This window comes from Diceros bicornis, chromosome X, assembly GCF_020826845.1.
Source record: "Diceros bicornis minor isolate mBicDic1 chromosome X, mDicBic1.mat.cur, whole genome shotgun sequence".
Classification (NCBI taxonomy): Eukaryota; Metazoa; Chordata; class Mammalia; order Perissodactyla; family Rhinocerotidae; genus Diceros; species Diceros bicornis.
Window position 1 is genome coordinate 43,039,247 of NC_080781.1, and position 21,656 is coordinate 43,060,902.

Genomic DNA, 21,656 nt, shown 5'->3' on the forward strand with positions numbered 1-21,656 from the left:
AGAGGAGTATAAGGGAAAATTAGCTTCATCAGGCTATTTTGCTCATTCTGAGAGTTGCACTGAAGGTCATCTTGTCTATTCACAGCCTTGTGCCCATCATCAATGATTATCTCCTTTAGGGACTCTGTAAGCAGCAGTGAGTGCTGAAATTTCCTTTTGTTGTAGTTTATTGGGGTTTATTATATGCATCCCCCACTATATGCTTGGAGATTCTGGAGTTTCCCTCTTTTTTTTTTTTTTATGAGGAAGGTCAGCTCTGAGCTAACATCCATGCTAATCCTCCTCTTTTTGCTGAGGAAGAACGGCTCTGAGCTAACATCTATTGCCAATCCTCCTCCTTTTTTTTTTTCTCCCCAAAGCCCCAGTAGATAGTTCTATGTCATAGTTGCACATCCTTCTAGTTGCTGTATGTGGGACGCGGCCTCAGCATGGCCAGAGAAGCGGTGCGTCGGTGTGCGCCCGGTATCCGAACCCGGGCCACCAGTAGCAGAGCATGCACACTTAACCGCTAAGCCACAGGGCCAGCCCTGGAGTTTCCCTCTGAAACCCAAAGATGACCCGAAGACCCTGCAAAGACTGTTCACAGTTGGATATGCTCATTTATCTCTTTTTCTTTTTTAGAGAGGGGAGAATTACCAAGCAGAGATATCTCCATCTTCACCTCAGGGACCACTCAAAAAGAGATCAGCTTTTGAAGATCTCACCAATGTAAGTATGCTAGTCCAATCCTCTGCCGTGGTGTTGCATAAGGTTTAGATGACCTTTTCCTTGAAGGACCGTTCCAGTTTACCAGACCCTGACCCTCTCTGGAATGTTGACAGCCGATTTTATTTGGAATCAATGACCCAATTTCAGAAACTACAGGCAATTTTCTGCTGGCACATACCATCTGGATTAATTGGTAGAGTTTTCTGGAAGCAGCAGAGTGATTATCAGATATGAAATTGTAGATAAATATGAGGACTATGGGATCTTGCATTTAGATAAAGTCCAGAGGTGGCTCAGCTGGCTGCCTAGGTCTTGGGAGGCAAATACTTTGATAGACTCATTGTAGTCTGGGACAGTGTTTATCAGTTCAAGCGCTATGGGCATTTTGGGCAGGGCAGTTTTTCTGTCGTGTAGGACTGACCTCAGCCAGCATCCCTGGCCCTAAGGCATTAAGTTTTAGCAGCATCCCATTCATAGTTCTGATCAAAAATAGCCCCGATGTACAGAACCATTGAGGACCACAGTTCCATGATCTAGTCTTCAACTGTGGGAATCTAGAAGCTCAATTTTGACCAGAATTCTTTTTTTTTTTTTGTGAGGAAGATCAGCCCTGAGCTAACAGCCAATACCAATCCTCCTCTTTTTTTGCTGAGGAAGATTGGCCCTGAGCTAACATCCGTGCCCATCTTCCTCTACTTTTTTTTTATATGGGATGCCGCCACAGCATGGCTTGACCAGTGGTGCATCAGTGTGTGCCCAGGATCTGAACCCACGAACCCTGGGCTGCTAAAGCGGAGCACGCGCACTTAACCGCTTGTGCCACTGGCCTGGTCCTGTGACCGGAATTCTTTTTTTTTTTTTTTTTGTGAAGAAGATCAGCCCTGAGCTAACATCCGTGCTAATCCTCCTGTTTTTGCTGAGGAAGACTGGCCCTGAGCTAACATCTATTGCCAATCCTCCTCCTTTTTTTTTTTTCCCCAAAGCCCCAGTAGATAGTTGTATGTCATAGTTGCACATCCTTCTAGTTGCTGTATGTGGGATGCGGCCTCAGCATGGCCGGAGAAGTGGTGCGTCGGTGCACACCCGGGATCCAAACCCGGGCCGCCAGTAGTGGAGCACGCGCACTTAACCACTAAGCCACGGGGCTGGCCCCGGAATTCTTGAGTTCACTTCCAAGTGACCTCCCTTCTGGTATTATTAAGGTATAAGCAAAAATCAGAATTAATAATTAGAATGTTATTAATTGAATATAGAATCAGGCCATAGGTAATCTTTGGTCTTAGAAAATAATAACTGATGCCTACTGAGTGCTTACCATGTGCCAGGCACTATTCAAAGCACTTTTTCCTGTATTAATTTGCTTAATCCTCATATAATCCTATGAAGTAGATATTGTAATTGTCTCCACTTTATAGATGAGGACTTGCCCAATGTTGGTTTTGAAGTCTGTTTCATCTAGGATACAGAGAACCCTGGTGAACTATTCTTGCCTTCCATAATAGAGTGTCCTTCTGTGGCTACCAGAATACTTGTATCTACTAGATAATATTTTACCCCCTTGGGCAGGATTGGATAAGCATTGGCAAAGTTCTCTCCTTTGGATCTCAGATCTTCAGATGCTATTTGACCACCTTTGTGCTAACACAGTCTCTTCCCCGTACAGATTACAACATATATGATTAGGTTACAGCTTTCCGCATAAGGTCAGATTTACTATAGATTGGTTGAAAGAGACCCCTTCCACACAGACCTGTAAAATTAGTTTCATTTCCTGACTTATTTAACCATGGATCTAGAAACTTGAGTGAAATGAGGTAGCCACACAAATCAGGAGCAGATGCAACCCATCTTAGTGTAGCTTTCCTTGGCCCCCAAAGTCCCTGAGTGGAGTGTGGTGACACTGTACAAAGCAAGGTCTCAGAGCATATGAGAAACTTTCTTGATATGTCTCAACCCTTTTTTTCATAAAGTTTGTGTCACCGTTTATAAAGAACAAACACAAATAAACTAATAGGAAATACATGCAGGTATCCAGGACCCTCCTGGTTCTTTAACTGAATTCAACATCTGTTAGGCCACGTCCTCATCCAGGGTGGGGTTGGGGAAAGCAAGGCATCCCTGAGCAGTATCCCTGCCTCTTGCTTTCCAGGATCTCAGAAAGCTCATTTCCCTTTTGTATTCAAGTTCTGAAGATTCACTTTGGTCACCTTGAATGGTCTTTGATGCTTTCCAGAGAAAATCATTACAATATACATAAGCCATTCCTAGGGTCTGGCATTTCTGCAGATGTCTGAGCTCATCTATTTGAGAGTAGAGGGCTCCTTTCTCTCTGAATTTTAGAGATTCCCTATATGATGATTTGCTTCTTCCTGTCAGTTTTACTAGGTCTCCATGTCACCTTATCTGTCTTCTCAATATTCACCACAGTGAGGTCCTGGCCCACCAAAAGAGTTGATCTGTTTTAGTTAGTTAATCTGTGAGTGTGTTTCTTTCCCTCTCCTTTATCATTCTAGCATGGGAAGGACTTTTGATATGTAAGAGCTGGTCCTAAGCCAGTAGACAAGGAGATAGGGTCTATATTCATGTTTACCTAAGTGATTTTTGTGTCAGTAGGATTTTCATCTCTATTTTCTTATTTCTTGGTGAAAGAATTATGGGGAAGTACAGGTAAAGGTCCCCTTGAGCTTAGATCTGAAAATGTTAGTGCTTTGAACCTTCACATACGGCAAGTAGAGAGTTTCACCCTGGGAGTTAGGGTTTTCACCTCTCTCCTGCTAAGAATGCACTTCTTTCCCAATTCTGAATCTCGATTGCACACATAGAGAGTCGTAAAACTTTAGCTGGAGTTAAAAATGAAAACTGTGCCAAACTCTTTGAAAAGCAGAGGTGGACGACTTGAGGGCCTAAGAAACGATTCCCTATTGGACTGTAGCTTCTTATTATGATCTGATGATACAAAGGCATAATTTTTTTTTACATTTCATTTGGAAATAATTTCAAATTTACAGAAAGTTGCAAAAATAAAAAATAGTACAAAGAACACACATGTACCCTTTACCTAGATTTCACCTGTTAACATTTTATCCCATTTGCTTACATACATCTTTGTTTTTTTATGACATTACCATTTTTGAAGAATACAGTGCCACCCAACTCCCCCTTTTAAAGATAGAACATTCCTCCTTTTGTGTTTGTCTGATATTTCCATGTGATTAGACTGATGTTATACATTCTTGGCTGGAATACCATGTAGCTGATGTTCTGTCTTTCTTAGAGTATCACATCTGAAGGCACACGATGTTCATCTGTCCCTCATTGGTGATGTTAATTTTGATCACCCAGTCAAGATGTTGTCTGGTTTCTCCACTGTATAATTATTATTTTTTTTTCTTGCAACTAATAAGCAGTCTGTGCGACACACACTTTTTTTTTTTTTTTTCTGAGGACGATCAGCCCTGAGCTAACATCTGCCAATCCTCCCTTTTTTTCTTGAGGAAGACTGGCCCTGAGCTAACATCCGTGCCCATCTTCCTCCACTTTATGTGGGATTCCGCCACAGCATGGCCTGACAAGCGGTGTGTTGGTGCGTGCTTGGGATCCGAACCTGGGCCGCCAGCAGTAGAGCTCGCGCACTTAACCGCTACGCCACGGGGCTGGCCCACTGTGGGACACACTCTTAAGAGCCTGCAAATACCCTGCTCTTCATCAAAATGTCCCCTAGATTTAGCATCCATTGGTGATTTTTGCCTAGACCGATCTTGATGATGATTTTTCCAACTCTAGCACTCACACCCTATTTACCAGTCTGCCCTTGGCATTCTATTACAAGCATGAGCCTTTCCTTCTTCCCTGTTTGTTTATTATTGGTATGGACTTATGAATTCCTATTTTTTCAGTAGTTTATTGTTCATTATCGTAGTTAATTATTGTGGTGCTCAAATTGTCCCAGATTTGGCCAGTAGGGTCCCGTTCAATCTGAATACTATGTCCTTGTGACATACTCTCATAATTTTTTTGAGCATTTTCTTTCTAGCATAACAGGATGTTCTAGGTTCATCTATTTTATCTCAGCCCTGGCAAGGTATTAGAGACCAAGATCTCAGTGCTAGGTATGCTACTGGAGTGTCTGCTTTTTCTGCCCTTTCAGCAAACAGAACTAGGAAATATCTGCATGTATCTACACATATACTTAACACACATATATGTACTTAAACATACGTATACATATATCTGTATACACAGATACACACACCCCTATATACTCAGATGTATAGATAAATATACCTATTTAAGAAATCATGAGTTCTCACGGCTCCCATTCCAATACACAGGATTCTTTCTTGCATTCCCCAATCCATGTTTGTATGTTCCTTCTACGATGAGAACCCTGGTGCCCAAGAACATCAACACATTTACTCAATACTGTAATACATCTAAAAATGTTTCAAAATTACTTCGTCCATACCACCATACTAAACAAACTTACTAAAAAGAGTTCCAGATTATTTTTAATATTCTCCACCACTCTACAAACCCCTCGTGACTGAGGATGTATATGTTGAGAGATTATAGTCTAATACTGTGTTTACTTGGATAGGTTGTTTCTTGTCTTGTATTTTCTTCTGTTTTCTTTTTTCCTTTAGTGTGATTATAGTATTTATTTGGAGTATAATTAGGTTGAGTTTGTTTCATTTTAAAGGTATAACTTTTAAATTTATTTTTACTGACGTTATTCATAGTCCCATGATCTCTCCTACTGTTTAATAGAATTAGTTATGATTAGAGTTTGCGGTGGAGCTCCCCAGAGCCCCATATTAAATAAATATCCCCTCACTGAGATGGAGTAGATGTATCACAGGTTAGAGGTCTACCCTGAAAAGCTAGTTGATCTTGGTATACCCAGGCAGCAAAGCCAGTTATATTGCCTTTTTTCAAAACTCTCTGACCATCTTATGCGGTCAAAGTGGAGTGTGATGTTAACAAAACATCTTTTTGGGATTTTGCCAGCCAGTATGCCTAACATGGAGATCAGAACTACATCCTGTATACCTTGGAAACACTTAGGGCTGCTCTTCAGCTAATATGTACCAGTACTACTGTACTGCTAGCTTCTATTGTGATTAGTCGGCACCAGTGCCATACTGATTGTGAGATGTTTTGATTATTGTTCCTAGGGACACCCAAACAAGGTGTCCAGAGTGGGGATGTGAGTCAGGACTTTCCTATAAGAGCCACCTATTGGGTAATTTGTGGTTCTCTCCATTTCCTTGCCTCTTTCTCTTCCCATTTTTTTGCAGGCTTCTCAAAGTCAACCTACCCAGCCCAAGAAGGAAGCCAATAAGGAGTTTGTTAAAGATGTTTCCAAGAAGATAAACAAGAACATACCTGCTCTTAGGTTGGCCAAAAACAATGAGATGAATATGAAAAGGTAAGTAAGAGGGGACTCAGATGGCATTGTTTTATATGGTAAAGGAGAGCATGGTACCATCTTTTAGATGGTAAAGGATGTGTGACATCCTTTTGACCCCCTTTTGTCTCCACTGAGAACATGTTTAGCGAGCCACAATGGTGATTACTACATTAACCCTGGTTGCTGAGGTGGGCCCAGCTGTGGTTGCTGAAGTGTTATAGTTCTCTTCTCTCTCTCTCTTTTTCTATGGTGTGTGTTGTCATTGGGGAATTTGCCAAAAGATCTTGTGCTCATCTTTTCTTTCGTTTAGTAGTAATTCAGTCCCTGTTTGAAGTATATGTGCTTGAGAGTGTGGGGGCAACTTAACTTTTCTGGGGGATTCTCAGCAGCTGGTTGATAGCTTGCCAGTCTGCTTATCCCATTAGAAACTTTAGGGGAGGTTTGTCCCTTGTTACTGGAGAGAAATTACTATCTCCCTAGGCCAAAAACATGTGTTTTCCAGCTGTTACAGGGAACTTTTCACAGATTCTGCACGTAGGTATGAGTATTATCATCTAGGATTGGAAAAAGGATTTACCCCTAGGAAAACTTTTACTGGAAGAAGAGTTAGAAAGTGGAGTGAGACCTTTATATCCTCTTCATATTCCAGTGGGAATTACTTCTTCAGGGAAGAATAGAAAAGATTGGATAGACAGTGATAACAGGGCTAAGCATGGGTTCCAAAGGGTAAGGGAAAAGTGTTGGGGGACTCCAGAAAATTTACATGCCAGATCCACAAGACATTTTGCTAATTACCCAGCAGAAAGAAATCAAACCAGAAGATTAGCATTTAACCCTCCTTGGTTTCTTGCTGAAGTGGAATTCCTGGGATTTGCATGTATATTTTGACCTTAATTCCATGCATTGTTTTCTTTGGAATTTCTGTCATCATTTTTACTTTAGCAGGGAAATCCTCACAAAATGCCATAAATATTCTTGCCTTCATTTAGGGGTCAGTAGAATGAACCCTAATAATAGCACTAGAACTAGTAGCTAACATTTATTGAGAGCTCACTATAATCACACATTATTCTAAGTGGGTTTTTTTGGTAACAGCTTTATTGAGATATAATTCACATGCCATACAATTCACCCATTTAAAGTGTACAATTCAATGGCTTTTAGTGTATTCACAGAGTTACGTAGCCATCACTAAAATCAATTTTAGAACATCTTCATCAACCCAGAAAGAAACCCTGTACCTTTAGCTATCACCTCTCAATTCCCTCATCCTCTTTAGTTCTAGGCAACCACTAATATGCTTTCTGTCTCTCTAGATTTGCCTATTCTGGACGTTTCATATAAATGGAATTATACAATGTGTGGTCTTATGTATCTTTCACTTAGCATAATGTTTTCATGGTTCATCTATGTTGTAAGCAGATGTCAATACTTCATTCCTTTTTATTGCCAAATAGTATTCCATTGTATGGATATACCATGTTTTGTTTATCCATTCATCAGTTGATGGGCATTTGGGTTGTTTCCACCTTTTGGTTATTGTGAATAGTGCTGCTGTGAACATTTGTGTACATGTTTTTGTTTGAACACCTATTTTCAATTCTTTTGCATATATACCTAGGAATGTAATTTCTGGGTCATATGGTAATTTTATGTTGAACTCATTGAGGAACTGCCAAACTGTATTCCACAGTGGTTGCACTATTTTACATTCCTACCAGCAATGTATGAGAGTTTCCAATTTTCCACATCCTTGACAGCTCTTGCTATTTTCTTTTTTTATTATGGCCATCCTAGTGGGTGTGAAGTCTATCTCACTGTGGTTTAGATTTGCATTTGTCTGATGACTAATGATGTTGAGCATCTTTCATGTGCTTAGTGGCCTCTTGCATATCTTTGAAGGAATGTCTATTCAGATCTTTGTCCTTTTTAAAAATTTAGTTATTGAGCTTTTCATTATTGACTTGTAGGAGTTCTTTATATATTCTAGATACAAGTCCCTGATCAGATATATGATTTACAAATATTTTCATCCATTCTGTGGGTTGTCTTTTCACTTTCTTGTTGGTGTCCTTTGAGGCACAAAACTTTTTAATTTTGATGAAGTCCAATTTATTTTTTCTTTTGTCGCTTATGCTTTTGATGTCTATCTAAGAAACCATTGCCAAACCCAAGGTCATGAGGATTTACTTTTAAGATTTTCTTTTCAGAGTTTTAGCTCTTAACTTAGGTTTTTGATCCATTTCGAGTTAATTTTTGTTGTTAATGTGTGTTAGGGGTGTAACTTCATTGTTTTGCATGTATCTATCCAGTTGTCCCAGCAATATTTGTTGAAAAGGCTAATCTTTCTCCACTTAATTCTCTTGGCACCCTTGTTGAAAATCAATTGACTATAAATGTAAATGTTTATTTCTGAACTCTCTATTTTATTCCATTGATCTACATATCTATCGTTACACCAGTACCACACTTTCCTGATTATTGTGGCTCTGTAGTGCATTTTGAAATTGGGAAGTGTGACTCATCCAACTTTGTCCTTTTTCAGGATTGTTTTGGCTGTTCTGGGTTCCTTGCAATTGCATATAAATTTTAGAGTCAGCTTGTCCATTTCTACTAATAAACCAGCTGGGATTCTTACAGAAGTTGCCTTGAACCTGTAAATCAATTTGGGGAGTATTACCATCTTAACAATACTAAGTTTTCCAATCCATGAACATGGGATGTCTTTCTATTTGTTTACATCTCTAATTTCTTTCAACATTTTTTGTAGTTTTCAGAATATGTTTTGCACTTCTTTTGTTAGATTTATTTCTAAGCATTTTATTCTTCTTGATGCTGTTGTAAATGGAATTGTTTTCATAATTTCATTTTCATATTGTTCATTGCAAGGATATAGAAATATGTATGATTTGTGTATAGTGATCTTGTATCATGGAACCTTGCTGAACTTATATATTAGTTCTGATAGTTTTTGTGTGAATTCCTTAGGATTTTCTATATATAAGAATATGCCAATACAGATAGTTTTACTCCTTCCTTTCCAATCTGGATGCCTTTTATTTTATTTTCTTGCCTAATTACCCTGGCTAGAACTTCTAGTACTATGTTGAATAGAAGTGTTAAGAGTTGGACATCCTTGTCCTTCAAGAATTGGGTGACTAACTTATTGGTTTCCTAGGACTTACCCAGTTTTAATACTGAAAGCCTTACATTCCAGGAACCCTCTCAGTCCCAGACAAACAAGGACAGTTGGTCACTTTATCAAGGAAGCCTACTCTGATCACCCTAGGCTTAGGCTATCATAGATGCTCAATACCTATGTCCTATACCAATGTTTCTTTTTTGTTTTTTTGAGGTATAATTGACATACAACATTATATTAGCTTCAAATGTACGACATAATGATTTGATATTTGTATATATTGCAAAATGGTCACCACAATAAATCTAGTTAACCTCCATCACTCCAGTGTTTCTTAAGAGATGGATTTGCAAAGGCAGGCAGGAGCCAGATCATCAGGACCTTGTGAATCATGGCAAAGAGTTTGGACTTTATTCAAAGAACAGAGCGGTTCAGTCCTAAAGCATCAGCGATGCTATATCAGTTACCTACTGCTACATGACAAATCCCCTGCCCCTCAGAATAAGAGTTGGATGTCCTTGTCTTCTCCCTGATCTTAGGGGAAAAGCATCAGTCTTTCACCATTAAGTATGATGCTAGCTTTGATTTTTTCAATGATGCCCTTTATCAAGTTCAGAAATCTCCTTTCTATTTCTAGTTTATTGAGTGCTTTTATCATGAAAGAGTGTTGGATTTTGTCAAATGATTTTTCTGGATCTATTAGGATGATCATGTGGCTTTTTTTAAATTCCTAATGGAATACATTAATACACTAATGTATGGTGTGATACATTTCAGATGCATTTCTGGGATAAATCCCACTTGGTCATGGCATGTAATCCTTTTTTTTTTTTTTGGTGAGGTAGACTGGCCCTGAGCTAACATCCGTTGCCAATCTTCCTCTTTTTGCTTGAGGAAGATTGTTGCTGAGCTAACAGCTGTGCCAGTCTTCCTCTATTTTGTACGTGGGATGCCACCACACCGTGGCTTGATGAGCAGTGTGTAGGTCTGCACCCGAGATCCAAACCCATGAACCCTGGGCTGCCGAAGCAGAGCACATGAACTTAACCTCTGCACCAAGAGACTGGCCCCTGTATAATCCTTTTATATGTTGCTGGATTTGGTTTGCTAGTACTTTCCGGAGAATTTTTGCATCTATATTCATAAGAGATATCAGACTATGGTTTTCTTGTGATGTCTTTGAGGCCAGTATTAGTCTTTTTTTGTATCAGAGTGATATAGGTCTCATAGAATGAGTTGGGAACTGTTCTTACCTCTTCTATTTCTCGGGAGAGTTCATGAAGAACTAGTATTAATTCTTCTTTAAATGTTTGGTAGAATTCACCAGTGAAGCCATCTGGGCCTAGACGTTTCTTTGTGGGTAGTTTTTGATTATTAATTCAATGTCTTTACTTGTTACAGGTCTATTCAGATTTTCTATTTTCTTTTTGAGTCAGTTTTGGTAGTTTGTGTCTTCCTAGGAATTTTTCCATTTCATTTAAATCATCTGATTTATTGACAGCAATTGTTTCTAACAATTCTTTAAGTGTTTTCTTGCACATTAATGAACTGAATCTTCACAACAAGCCCATAGAGAAGGTAATATTATGATCCCCATTTTATAGGTGAAAAAGTAAAGCACAGAGTTAACTTGCCCAAGGTCACCCAGCCAGTAAATGGGAGAGCCAGGATTTGAATCCAGGTAGTCTAGTTCCAGAATGCATGCTATTTATCATAACTAGACTATCTTTATCATAACTAACCATCTAAAAGTTCTCATCAGGAGGGACCTGTAACCTCTCTGGTCAGGTGGAATCTTTTGAGGCACTTCTTTTTTTCTTTTTTACTCTTCAGTGGATTTTAAAATTATATTCATAGAATTGTACAGCCATCACCACTCAGTAATTTTAGATTAGATACTCCCCAAAGAAACTTGTACCCATTAGCAGTCCCTTCCCTTTCCCAGTCCCCCCTTCTACCCCCTCCCTGCCCCTTCCAAGCCCCAGGCAACCACCAACGTACTTTCTGTTATGGATGAACCTCTATGGGTATGTCTATTCTGGATGTTTCATATAAATGGAATCATATGATATCCAGTCTTTTGGAGGCACTTACTCTTGTTCAGACTGATGATGGTATTTGCCTTCAATCCTCTCTCTCATTCTGGTTTCTAGTTTTCCAGTGATTTGGTCACACTAGGTTAATCACTCTAATTGGACATGAAATCTTACTCAGAACAAAGCTTGCATCTGACACGTGAACAAATGTCTATTTTGGTCTTTTTATTACCTCCACTGGGAAAGTATCTCATGAATAGCCTAGGGTAAAGGGAATGTGGTTAGATACCACCAATATTAAGTACTAGATCACCTTTCTCTTATAAGCATTTATAAGCCTCTGTCTTATAATCCTCTCTCATAAACCTTAAAACAATATTAATTTCAACCTGCATTTTACCTGATGCCTGGTGCTGATAGACAAAGATGAATAAATGCATCTAGTGAGGTAGACTGATATATAAGCAGATAACTCATACAATGTGGTAAGTATTATAATAAAAGCCTTTGTAAATAGATAAAGGTAATAAATCATAAATGAGAAAGCATATCATGAATTTCAGGGGAAATTTTTCAGAAAAGTATTGGGACCTAGGCCATAGAAACTATATAGTGTGCTACTTAGTTGATTCAGTATGGTACCCGTTGATTTTTACCCTCTAATCTGTCTCTTGGGGTTGAAGCCCCTTTTCCTTCCATGCCTTTGGTAAATATAGCAACAAAATGAGATGATAGGTGAGGATTCCAAAACTACATTCTTCTTACTCAGAAATTGTTTCCTTTACAGGTATAAGCTAGAACCCTCACCACTAGTAGTCTCTACTACCTTGGTACCAGACATCACAGAGAAACAGCTCTTTCAGGAAATATCTACCATCTCCAAAACACCCACTACTGAGGAGGCATCTCTTTTCAAGAAGCCATTAGTTTTAAAAGAGGAACCCACCACTGAGGACACAACCCTCATCAAGAGATCATTATCTTTAAAGAAGTGCACAAATCAGAAGGAGGTGTCTCTTTTAGAGAAGCCACTACCCTTACAGGAGGAGACTGACAGTAATGATGAGTTTGTTGTAGAGCCAATGACTTTTGGGAAGAAGCATAAAAGTGAGGATGCAGCCATCACCAAAAGGACATTATCCTTAAAGAAGATGTGCGCATATCAGGGGGAGGAGTTGGTCTTGCAGGACATCAGCCTTGAAGAGGATTCCTTTATGGAGCCAGTGAACTTTAGGAAGAAGCCAAAAATGGAGGAGGCAACCTCTACCAAGAAGCTGTTATCTTTAAAGAAGTGTACCACTTGGGGGAAAATGTCCCATATGAAGAAACCACTAGTATTGCAGAAGACCACCTCTGAAGAGAAGTCACTCATTAAGGAGCTGTTGTCTCTGAAGAGAAAGCCTACCACTAAGAAGGAACCCCTTTTCCAGGAGCCATTTGCATTGCAAGAGAAGCACACCATTGAGCAAGAAATGTCCATCTTGAAGAAATCTTTGGGCTTGCAGGAGAAGATCGACACTGAAGAAGAGTTCCTCGTTAAGGAGCCATTGACTTTTAAGAAGAAACCTACCACTGAGGAGGCAACCGTCACCATGAGGCTATTATCTTTAAAGAAGAAGTGCTCTACTCAGGGGAAGATGGCCCACTTGAAGAAGCCATTAGTATTGCAGAAGACCACCTCTGGAGAGAAAGCACTCGTTAAGGAGCCATTGTCTTTTAAAAAGAAACCTACCACTAAAGAGGAGTCCCTCTTCCAGGAGCCATTTGTGTTGCAAGAGAAACACACCACTGATGGGGAGGTGGCCCTCTTGAAGAAGCCATTGGCTTTGCAGGAGAAGAAAGACAGTGAAGATGAATTTCTTATGGAGCCAGTTTCCCTTAGAAAGAAGCATACTACCAAGGAGACAACCCCCACCAAAAAGCCATTACCTTTAAAGAAGAAGAAGTGTTCCATTCAGGGGAAAATGTACTGCTTGAAGAAGCCACTAGTATTGCATAAGACCACCTCTGGGGAGGAGTCACTCATTAAGGAGCCACTGTCCTTTAAAAAGAAGCCTACCACTGAGGAGGAGTCCCTCTTCAGGGAATCATCTGCATTGCAAGAGAAGCACACCACTCAAGGAGAGGTGGCCCTCTTGAAGAAGCCATGGACATTGCAGGAGAATATTGACAGTAAAGACGAATTTCTTATGGAGCCAATTTCCTTTAGGAAGAAACATACCACAAATGAGGCAATCTCTACCAAGGAACTGTTATCTTTGAAGAAGAAAAAGTGCACCACTCAAACGATGATGTTCATCTGCCAAGAACTATTGGACTTACAGAATATGATTGGCAAAAATAAGGATTCTTTCTTTATGGAGGCCATGTCATTTAGGAAGAAGTCTTCAACTGAGGAGTCAATCCTTACCAAGACACCGTTATCTTTAAAGAAGAAGCAAATCAGTCAGGGGAAGATGTTCCTTTTAAATGAGCCACTGGTCTTAAAGAAGACCACTTCTGAAGAGGAGTCACTCTTTAAGAAGCTGTTGCCCTTTAAGAAAAAGCCTACAACTGAAGAGGAATTCCTCTTCCAGGATCCATCTGTAGTGAAAGAGAAGCATGCTACTCTCCAGGGGGTATCCCTCTCAAAGAAGCCATTGGCCTTGCAGGAGAAGACCACCACTGAAAAAGAATCATGTATTGGGGAACCATTGACCTTGGAGGAGAAGCCTACCACCAAGGAGGAATTCCTCTTCCGGGAGTCATTTTCATTGCATATTAAACCTACCAACAATGATGAGCCCCTCTTCTGGAAGGCTTTGGCCTTGCAGAATAAGACTGATACTAAAGAGGACTCATTGAAGAACCTGTTGGCTTTGCAGGAGAAATGCACCACTGAAGAGGAATCCCTTTTCAAGAAACCATTGATTCTGAAGGAGCTCCCCACTGAGACAGCAACAAGCATAGAGAGAGAATTATCTTTAAAGAAGCCCACTGCTCAGAGGGAGGTGTTCCTCTTTGATAAGCAGTTAGCCTTGCAAGAGAACACCAATGAAGAGGAGTCCCTTATTAAACAGCCACTGGCCTGGCACGAGAAGCCTAGTATTGAAAAGGAGACCATCCTGAGGGAGTCCTTGGCCTTGCAGGAGAATCCCACAATTGAGGAGGGGGCTATCCTGAAGGAGCCCTGGGCCTTGCAGGAAAATCCCATAATTGAGGAGGAGGCTATCCTGAAGGAACCCTTGGCCTTGCAGGAGAAGCCCAGCAGTGAGATGGAGGCCCTTTTCAAGGAGCCATTAGCCTTTCAGGAGATGCCTACCATCAATGAGGCATTCAATTTCAAGGAGATATTTGCCTTGAATGAGAAATCCACCCCTGGGAAGGAGTTGTCTTTCAAAGAGCCATTGGCCTTGCCAGAGAATCCCACCCACAAGGAAGATACCTTTCTCAAAGATTTCTTGATCCTTCAAGTTGAGACCAGCCCACATGTGTCCAGCACTGCCCCTGAATCCAGAACAGGCATGTCCAGCACTGCCGCTATGTCCAGTGTGGGCAAGTTAAGTACCACAAGCAAGTCCAGTGCTTGTGAATCCAGTTCCAATAAACCTTTCTCGTCTCAGGGCAAGAGATCACAGAAGGAGGTATTCTGCTTTCCTTTTTCTTAAATTAGATGACGTGTTATTTGTTGTCCTGGAGGTAGCTGCTAGCAAAGAGATTTGTTTTGCCTTCCTAAGCAATTGAGCTATACATAGTAAGCTATAGTAAATCAAACTGGCCTTGTAGAATCTATTGATTGATTGATTGATTGATTGATTGTGAGGAAGAGTTGCCCTGAGCTAACATCTGTTGCCAATCTTCCTCCTTTTTTGCTTGAGGAAGATTAGCCCTGAGCTAATATCTGTGCCCGTCTTCCTCAATTTTGTATATGGGTCGCTGCCTCAGCATGGCTGAAGAGTGGTGTAGGTCCGTGTCAGGAACCAAACCTGTGAACCTGGGCCTCCGAAGAAAAGCGGGCCAAACTTAACCACTATGCCAGGGGGCTGGCCCCTGGCCTTGTAGAATCTCTTGAATTCCTGATCAGCATAGTGATACACCCAAGCAATTAGAAAGTATTTATTCCAGAAATACCCACAAGGTATATATGTATTTGGGCTTTGCAGTAGTGGTTAGACAATTTCTTTCAGGAAATTGCCTTTCTTATTAATTGCAATCTACATTACAGTGGGCTTCAGTCAAAGATGAGTTATGAGAGACATCTCCCAAGGAAGATGGTCTTTAAGTTGTAAATTGGAAGGATGAAGGGATGAGATTTGGCAAGAGGGAAGAGCAATACCCCTCTTGTAGGCAAAACAACCTGAGTAAAGGGGTAGAAGGGAGGAAAAGGCTACCAAGAAGATGAATTGGGCCAGATCAAAGCATTGGGACAGAACAAGGAACCAAAGAAGACAGGTGACATGCTGAAATAGTAAAATAAGAGTGTCTTTCTTGGAGAGTCTTTAGCTTACCTGTAAAAATGGTACCTGGTTCCTAGGGCAGACCAGGCATATACAAGGAGGACTAAGCATTTCTTGGTCACTCAGCAGTATGAGGATTGCAGAGCCAAGGCCTGCTCTGTTATGGCCTAGGATATATGAAGCTTGAGAAACCTTAGCAGAAGATTACAGTGGGAAGAAAGGAATCATTCTTTATGTCTATAAGCTAAGCTTTCCTTGGAATCTTTCTCCTCCTAATATGCCTTTTTGGTGATTTCCAAGCAGATAATCCCACTGGAGGATATTGACAAGGACCACAGTGATCCATTTTTCAACTCAATATATGCCAATGATATCTTCAATTACCTGAAGGAGAGAGAGGTATGTAGGTGGCTGGTAGGGGGGGTGGCAATGATTTCTAGTTCTCATTTCTTTGTACTCCATCCTACAAATGCAAGTTGAAAGGGGAGGTAATATGATAAAAATAATAATAGCAATGACTGACATCTACTGGGAGCTTACTATGAGTTAGACATTGTGCTAAGGGATTTAGAGACATTATCTTGTTTAATTCTCCCAATAACTTCATGGTGGTAGGTATTATTATCTCCTTTGAATAGTTGGAGGAAACTGCTCAGAGTCCCATAACTAGTGTGTGGTAGAGCTGAGATATGGACTACAGTCCTATTATCTTGAAGATCATAAGGCTGCTGCACCTCTAATTGCCATGGAGACAGTCTCGGACATAAAAATGATCAAGTAGTCTCTTTCTGAGTGGCTGCTCTTAGAGATCTTTTCCCTTCTCTACGTAAGTTTCTGGTACCATATGTAAAATCACACCCTTTGTTTCAGCTCTTCAACCTGGTGAAATTTTCTTCCTCCTTTGAAATCTGCTAGTCCCCTTTACCACTAATATTCATCATTCCAAATTTTCTGTCTCTCTCAACAGAACAGGTGGGACCAAGATAATCTTAAAAACTAGAATTTTAGCAGGCCATGCGTAAAAGGGAGGATAAATATCTTGTCTTCTCTCTAGAGACATAGAATTTGATTAGCTGACTCCAGGGCCCACACTTTTTCTAGTATACCTTGGAGGAAGTAAGACAGAACTTTGCTGTACTAAAAGTGTGGGCCTTAGCTCAGCAGTATCAGTTTCACTTGGGATCTTGTTAGAAATGCAGAAACCTGGCCCCGCCCCAGACCTTCTCAATTAGAATGTGAATTTTAAAGATCCCCAAGTAGCACATATGCATGTTCAAGTTTGAGAAGCACTGCTCTACATAGCATGGTATTGTGCTTTAGATTGAATTGTAAAGAAGGGGCAGAACTTCTTTCATATTCGTCTGTAGTCATAGGTGTGTTCCTTCCTATATTCCATATTCCCCATGGACTCCTCAACATCCGCCCTGACACTTGAATATCGTGTGTGTCCATTTCCCAAGAATAGCTGGAACTTGTCTGGAAAAGGATAAGGATACTTTGATCTGCCCCTATCTGATACCATTATCTGAAAATAATGAGTTAGAACCATGAAGAAGTTAATTATGTGGTTACATTTTTTTTCTGAGAGATTACTTGCAAATATTTTTTTCCTAAGTTACAATTTTTGAACTACAAGAAGAGTTTGTTTGTTAATATTTATTTCTTATTACTGCCAGGAAAAATTCATACTTAAAAAATACATGAACAGGCAGACTGACATCAGCAGTGACATGAGGGCCATTCTTGTGGACTGGTTGGTAGAGGTGCAGGTAAGCCTGACAACTGCTGCCTTAAGGAGCTGCTGTTCTCTTTATTGGTTATTCACTCAGCATCTCCAGGTGCCAAACATGGTAAAAATTTGCTGGGTCTACGGAACTGAATAAGCCATGGTTCCTGCTCTCAGGGAACTTATGATCTAGGGGATAAGGTAAGACATGCAGATGGATAAGTACAATACAAAGTAGAGTATACTAAGTACCATAAGAATGTTATAAATAAGATACTGTGAGAACCCAGTGGAAAGAGAGATTATTTCTAGAAAAGACAATGATGGTATGGTAGTTTAATCATTCTCAAAATCTTATAAAAGTGTATCTAGTGATTTGGATAAGGGACAGTGACAAAGTTTTTCAAGCTTTGGGTGGGATGGGTAATAAGAAGGACAGTGTGGCACCAGACATGGCAGGTAGCTGTTTGTCCAGGGTTGGACGTTGAGGGAATACTGCTATGAATACTTAATTATCACTTTACACTAAGGAAGGATAGCCCAGAATAGTACCTGGCACATAGTAGGGAGTCAATAAATATTTGTTGAATGAATGGAATTGAATGAATTGCTATGGAGTTTTCAAGGAAATATAGGGTATAGTCTTTGCCCAGCAGAGTCTTACTATATAATTGGGAAGCAAAGGTAATATAGTTCAATATCCTTTAAGTACCAGAGGAGTTGTTCAGGCTCACTTTGGAGTGACAGACCAGAGAAATGTGGTAGACATGGTATATTTGGATATCAGCAAAGTGTGAAAATGTCCCTCACCTTTGGAAATGATGAGGAATAGTAAATTAGATAAGAGTAGAATTTGGGTAGATCTTAAATAAGTAAAACTGATCCCAAAGATTGTGGATCATTACCAAGCTAGAAGGAGATTTCCAGTGGACTGCCAGTAGACTTTGTCCTGATCAATATTTTTATTAGTCATGTAGATGAGAACAGAGCAGATCTACTCATCAAATTCATAGATGGCATGAAACTGGGAGTAGGGATAGGAAATAAATGGATAACAGAGGTAAAATATCTCTACGAGCTGGAATGATGAACTGAATCTTTTTTTAAAAAAGCTTTTGTTATTTTTATTACACAGAAATTAACATTTATTATAGCAAAGTAAGAAATTATAATTGCGATCCCACAACCCACAATCACTGTTAACATTTCTGTGTGTATATGATCCCCCCGCTTTTAAAGTGGTGGTTATCCACTAGGGGTGCACGTCTAAGGCACAGATCACAGAATCACAGATGCCCAAGTCCTATCCCATACTTAATCAAATCAGAATGTGGGGTCGTGGCCCTGGCACTCATATTTTTATAAAGCTCCACAAGTGATGCTAATCACACCTTTTGATAAAGAATCACAGTTCTAGAAAATATATATATAGTGTTTTTATAGCTTTAATTTTTATATTTTTTAATAATCAGACAGTAAAATGGACTTTTTTGATATACAGTTCTATGGAATTTTAACATTTTTTTTGAAAAATAGATTCACAAGAAGTTGCCAAAAATAGTATAGAGAGATCTTTTGTGCCCTTCACCTAGTTTCTCCCAATGGTAACATTTTGCATAACTAATATAATATCACAATCAAGGTCCATAGACCTTATTTAAATTTCACCAGTTTTACAAGCACTTATTTGTGTATGTGTTTAGTCTATATAATTTTATCACACGTGTAAATTTTGTAAGCACCACCACAATTAAGATACAGAACTGTTCCATCACTGCAAGAATCCCTCAGGTCACCCATCTATAGCCACAGCCATCCCCCTCCCCTTACCTTCCTGTCCCTGGAAACTCCTAATTTGTTCTCCATCTCTATAATTTTGTAATTTCACAAATGTTATATAAATGGAATCATATAGTATGTAACCTTTCGAGATTGACTTTTTTTCTCAAAAATTTTTTAATTGATGTCATAATAGTTTATAATATTGTGAGATTCCAGTTGTACATTATTATTTGTCAGTCACCATATAAATGCGCCCTTCACCCCTTGTGCCCAGCCCCCAACTCCCTTCCTCCTGGTAACCACCAAACTGTTCTCTCTGTCCCTGTGTTAGTTTATATTCCACATATGAGTGAGGTCATACAGTGTTTGTCTTTCTCTGTCTGGCTTGTTTCACTTAACATAATACCCTCCAGGTCCATCCGTGTTGTTGTGAATGGGACAAATTTGTCCTTTTTTATGGCTGAGTAGTATTCCATTGTGTATATATACCACATCTTCTTTATCCAATCATCTGTTGATGGACACTTGGGTTGCTTCCACTTCTTGGCTATAGTAATAATGCTACAATGAACATAGGGGTGCATAAGCCTCTTTGAATTGTTGATTTCAAGTTCTTTGGAAAATACTCAGAAGTAGGATAGCTGGATCATAAGGTATTTCTATTTTTAATTTTTTGAGGTATCTTCTTACTGTTTTCCATAGAGGCTGCACAAGTTTGCACTCCCACCAGCAGTGAATGAGGGTTCCTTTTCTCCACATCCTCTCCAACCTTTGTTATTTTCTGTCTTGGTGATTATGTCCTTTCTCACGGGTATAAGGTGATACCTTAGTGTAGTTTTGATTGGTGTTTCCCTGATGATTAGTGATGTTTAACGTCTTTTCAGGGCCAGCACCGTGGCTTAGCGGTTAAGCGTGCGTGCTCCGCTACTGGAGGCCCGGGTTCGGAACCCCGGGCGCACACCGACGCACCGCTTCTCCAGCCATGTTGAGGACACTTCCCACATACAGCAACTAGAAGGATGTGCAACTATGACATACAACTATCTACTGGGGCTTTGGGGAAAAAAAAAAAGGAGGAAGATTGGCAATAGATGTTAGCTCAGGGCCGGTCTTCCTCAGCAAAAAAAACAAGAGGAGGATTAGCACAGATGTTAGCTCAGGGCTGATCTTCCTCACAAACAAAACAAAACAAAACATCTTTTCCTATGCCTATTGGCCATCTGTATATCTTCCTTGGAAAAATGTCTGTTCATATCCTCTGCCCATTATTTGATCGGGTTATTTGTTTTTTTGTTGTTCAGATGTGTAAGTTCTTTATATATTATGGAGATTAACCCCTTGTTGGATACATGGTTTGCATATATTTTGTCCCAGCTGGTGGGTTGTCTTTTCATTTTGATGTTGGTTTCATTTGCCTTGCAGAAGCTCTTTAGTCTGACGAAGTCCCACTTGTTTACTTTTTCTTTTGTTACCCTTGTCCGAGAAGACATGGGATTTGAGAAGATCCATTTATGACCAATGATGAATAGTATACTAGCCTACATTTTCTTCCAAGAGTTTTATAGTCTCAAGTCTCATCTTCAGGTCTTTGATCCATTTTTAGTTAATTTTTGTGTATGGCGAAAGCAGATGGTCTACTTTCATTGTTTTGCAAGTGGCTGTCCAGTTTTCCCAGCACCATTTATTAAAGAGACTTTCCTTTCTCCATTGTATGTTCTTAGCTCATTTGTCAAAGATTAGCTATCTATAGATGTGTGGTTTTATTTCTGGACTTTCAATTCTATTCCATTGATCTGTGTGCCTATTTTTGTGCCAGTACCATGCTGTTTTGATTACTGTTGCTTTGTAGTATGTTGTTGTTTTTGTGTGTGTGTGTGTGTGAGGAAGATCAGCCCTGAGCTAACATCCATGCCAATCCTCCTCTTTTTGCTGAGGAAGACCGGCCCTGAGCTAACATCTATTGCCAATCCTCCTCCTTTTTCTCCCCAAAGCCCCAGTAGATAGTTGTATGTTATAGTTGCACATCCTTCTAGTTGCTGTATGTGGGACACCACCTCAGCATGGCCCGACAAGCGGTGCATCGGTGCGCACCCGGGATCCGAACCCGGGCCGCCAGTGGCAGAGTGTGTGCACTTAACCGCTAAGCCATGGGGCCGGCCCTGTTCTTCTTTTTCTAATTCATTTAGGTGAGGTTTAAGATTGCTTATTGGGGATTTTTCTTGTTTGTTAAGTTGGACCTCTATTGCTATGAATTTCCCTCTCAGGACTGCTTTTGCTGCATCCCATGTGAGTTGGTGTGGTGTATTTTCATTTTCATTTGTCACCAGATATTCTTTGATTTCTCCTTTAATTTCTTCAATCATTCATTGGTTGTTTGGTAGCATGTTGTTTAGTTTCCACATCTTTGTCACTTTCC

The 21,656-nt window shown here is 40.0% G+C and overlaps 1 protein-coding gene across 3 annotated transcripts in view; it reads left to right on the forward strand.

The window, feature by feature from the left end:
• Nucleotides 1-21,656, forward strand: part of CCNB3 (cyclin B3) — a 63,544-nt gene that overhangs the window by 6,302 nt on the left and 35,586 nt on the right. The window contains exons 3-7 of one of the 3 annotated variants that reach the window (XM_058535871.1): nucleotides 622-708; nucleotides 6,006-6,136; nucleotides 12,084-14,919; nucleotides 16,033-16,131; nucleotides 17,409-17,501. In XM_058535871.1, the coding sequence (XP_058391854.1) occupies nucleotides 622-708; nucleotides 6,006-6,136; nucleotides 12,084-14,919; nucleotides 16,033-16,131; nucleotides 17,409-17,501 (3,246 nt within the window). The remainder of the gene's footprint in view (nucleotides 1-621; nucleotides 709-6,005; nucleotides 6,137-12,083; nucleotides 14,920-16,032; nucleotides 16,132-17,408; nucleotides 17,502-21,656) is intronic. The other 2 variants (XM_058535872.1, XM_058535873.1) reach the window with 2 other exon arrangements.